This window comes from Manacus vitellinus, unplaced genomic scaffold (genome assembly GCF_001715985.3).
Source record: "Manacus vitellinus isolate BGI_N305 unplaced genomic scaffold, ASM171598v3 scaffold_110_pilon, whole genome shotgun sequence".
Classification (NCBI taxonomy): Eukaryota; Metazoa; Chordata; class Aves; order Passeriformes; family Pipridae; genus Manacus; species Manacus vitellinus.
This window is the reverse complement of record NW_021938845.1, coordinates 494,762-497,185: the sequence shown is the minus strand read 5'-3', so window position 1 is coordinate 497,185 and position 2,424 is coordinate 494,762. Positions and strand designations below refer to the sequence as shown.

At 51.8% G+C, this 2,424-nt stretch overlaps 1 protein-coding gene across 1 annotated transcript in view; it reads right to left on the bottom strand.

Moving 5' to 3' along the window:
• Window positions 1-2,424, bottom strand: part of NRF1 (nuclear respiratory factor 1) — a 50,014-nt gene that overhangs the window by 4,210 nt on the left and 43,380 nt on the right. The window contains exon 7 of the mRNA XM_029965615.1: window positions 1,043-1,167. Coding sequence (XP_029821475.1) covers window positions 1,043-1,167 — 125 coding nt within the window. The remainder of the gene's footprint in view (window positions 1-1,042; window positions 1,168-2,424) is intronic.

Genomic DNA, 2,424 nt, shown 5'->3' with positions numbered 1-2,424 from the left:
CCGTGCCAAGTGACAAGGCAGCAAGTCGCTGCTGTGCCACCTGACCTCACGTGCTTGGCCCCCCCTTTGACAATTAACACCCAGACAGCCCCGTCCTCAAGGTGACTCTGTGGCTCTCCCCTCTGTGTCCTCTCTGAGCTTATTTTGACAAACCTCCTTCCAATTTAATCCAAATAACCGCCGAGTTTCTTCTCTGAACTCAGAAAGCATCACAGGATCAGGCTGGAAAAGACCTCTGGGATCACTGAGTCCAACCTGTGACCCCAGACACCACCAAGTCCCCCAGCCCAGAGCACCCAGTGCCACGTCCAGTCCTTCCCTGGACACCTCCAGGGTCAGGCAGAGGCTCAGAGCAACTGGAAGCAGTGGATGAGACACATTTGCACATTCCAGCACCATCCCTTGAACCAATTTCTGTGCATTTAGTTTCCTTTAATAGGAGCTTAGTTTGAATAGCTGCAAAAAGCCACCAGACTTGGCAGAAGAGACACCAAACAAGTGGTGAGAAATGCTGCAGAGAATCCCTAAAAGTAAAGGATTGACTCTGGGAGCAAGAGGGAAAATAAAGCAGGAGCCAAAGGACAGCTGAGGGACCCTGGAAGGTCTCACCTGAGCAGAAAAGCAACAGGTGCTCAAGAGCAGCCACCAAACCCACAAAAAAAAAGCTTTGAGAAGGGAAAGAAATGAGAAAGTAATAAAATGTTGGTCATTCCCTCACGGGGAAGAGTTTGGGGATGAGTTTATTGTGGCACCAACTGGTTGTGTTGATTGGTCAAGGCTGTGCTGGGCACTGTGCAGATGCAGAATGGGAAGGAGCTTTCCAAAAAAACCCCCTAAGGATAAAGAGGAGGGAAAGAGCAGAGCCACCAGCACCATGGAATCAAACAAGAGCTCAGTGCCACCATCTCATTCTAAGGCCCAACCCGCTCAGTGACCACCTGCAGCTGGAAATTCTACCAGCAAAACCTGGGCATTTCAGCAAAAAGAGAGTAAACCCCTCCAGTTAAGAGCACAGGAATGCCAAGCCCCCCAGCAGCCTTACCATTGGCATCCTGCACGCCGGTGAGGGCTCCGACCGCCGCCGCCGTTTCTCCAGACAGGACAATCTGTCCCCCCCCTTGGAGAGTGGCTTCGGCCAGCGTGGCCACGGCGTGGGCAGCAGCTTCACTGTGGGCACGGAGGGCAGACAGGGCAATTAGGAACACCAAACCCACCAAACAACACCAAACCCACCAAGCAATCCCATTTGAACCAGGCAACCCACGTCAGGCGACATCCAGAAGGGAGGGATCCGCCCCGGGCCCGGGTGAAGCGGAAAATCTACACTGGAGGGGGAATTATGTGGGAAGAAGGTGGATCCAGTGGCTTTTTTGAGTCTGGAGGGGTCTTAGGATATCCCTGTCCTCTTACCTTTGCATCCTTTCACTTGGGGTTCACTAAAACTTTGGGACAACCCAAGCGGTTGTTCCGTGGGGCTCCCTCCTGCCTCTGCTTTCAGGTACAAAACTCATCCTTTTGGCACATCCTGGGGCTCTGCAGATTCCAGAGCTACTCCCTTCATCCCTGACCCTGCCAGGCCGTGCCCAGGATCACACCACCAGCTCTGCCTTTAACTCCTCCCCAGCCAAGAGGTTTAATGATGCTTTTTAACGAGCGTTGTTTGTAGCACAGGGTTGTTTCATGTCCTCACACAAATGAGGCCGGAGCAAAGAGCCTTCTCATGGAACAACCCTGCTGTGGGAACAGCCAGTGGCAGATATTTGGGAAGGAGTGTGGATGATCCTTTCCTTCCTGCACCCTCCCAGCTTCCCAGAGGCTGCATCTGCACTATCAGCTTGGATTCGTCTGATCCCCTTGGAAACCCCTTTACACTTTTTGTTTCTGCAGCATCTCGGAGCAACAAATCCCACATTTAATCAGAAGAAAAACTGAATTAGGGTTCTGCACAAAGTCCTGCCTCAGCCCTTTGGCCTGGTACTCTGCTTTCCTCACAATTTCATAGACTTCCAGTAATCCCCTTCCCAAGCTGAAGAGGACTGTGGAATGGATTATTCCTGGGGTTTGATCACTCTTGTCCTTCCCAGACTTTTCCTGTTCAAGGGGAGCGACCACTTCTCACACTATTCCAGATGGAGATGCAACAAGTTAGTCCTGGCTTGTCCTTTGGGCCTTCCCCTCTAATGCCCAATATTCAACTTACTTTTTCAACAGTATCTGCTCGGCAGTGATTAAAAATCCCTGCCATGGGTCAGTGTGGCCCTGGCAGTGCTGGGGGATGGTTGGACTCCGGGGGCTCCGAGGGCTTTTCCAACCAAAACAACCTCACAATTCCTATGATTCTACTGCAGAAAGGCATTTGAGAAAACCCTCCAAAAACCTTTAGGAGAAACCCCACAAACCAAGGCTGTGGAGGAGCCTCTGACC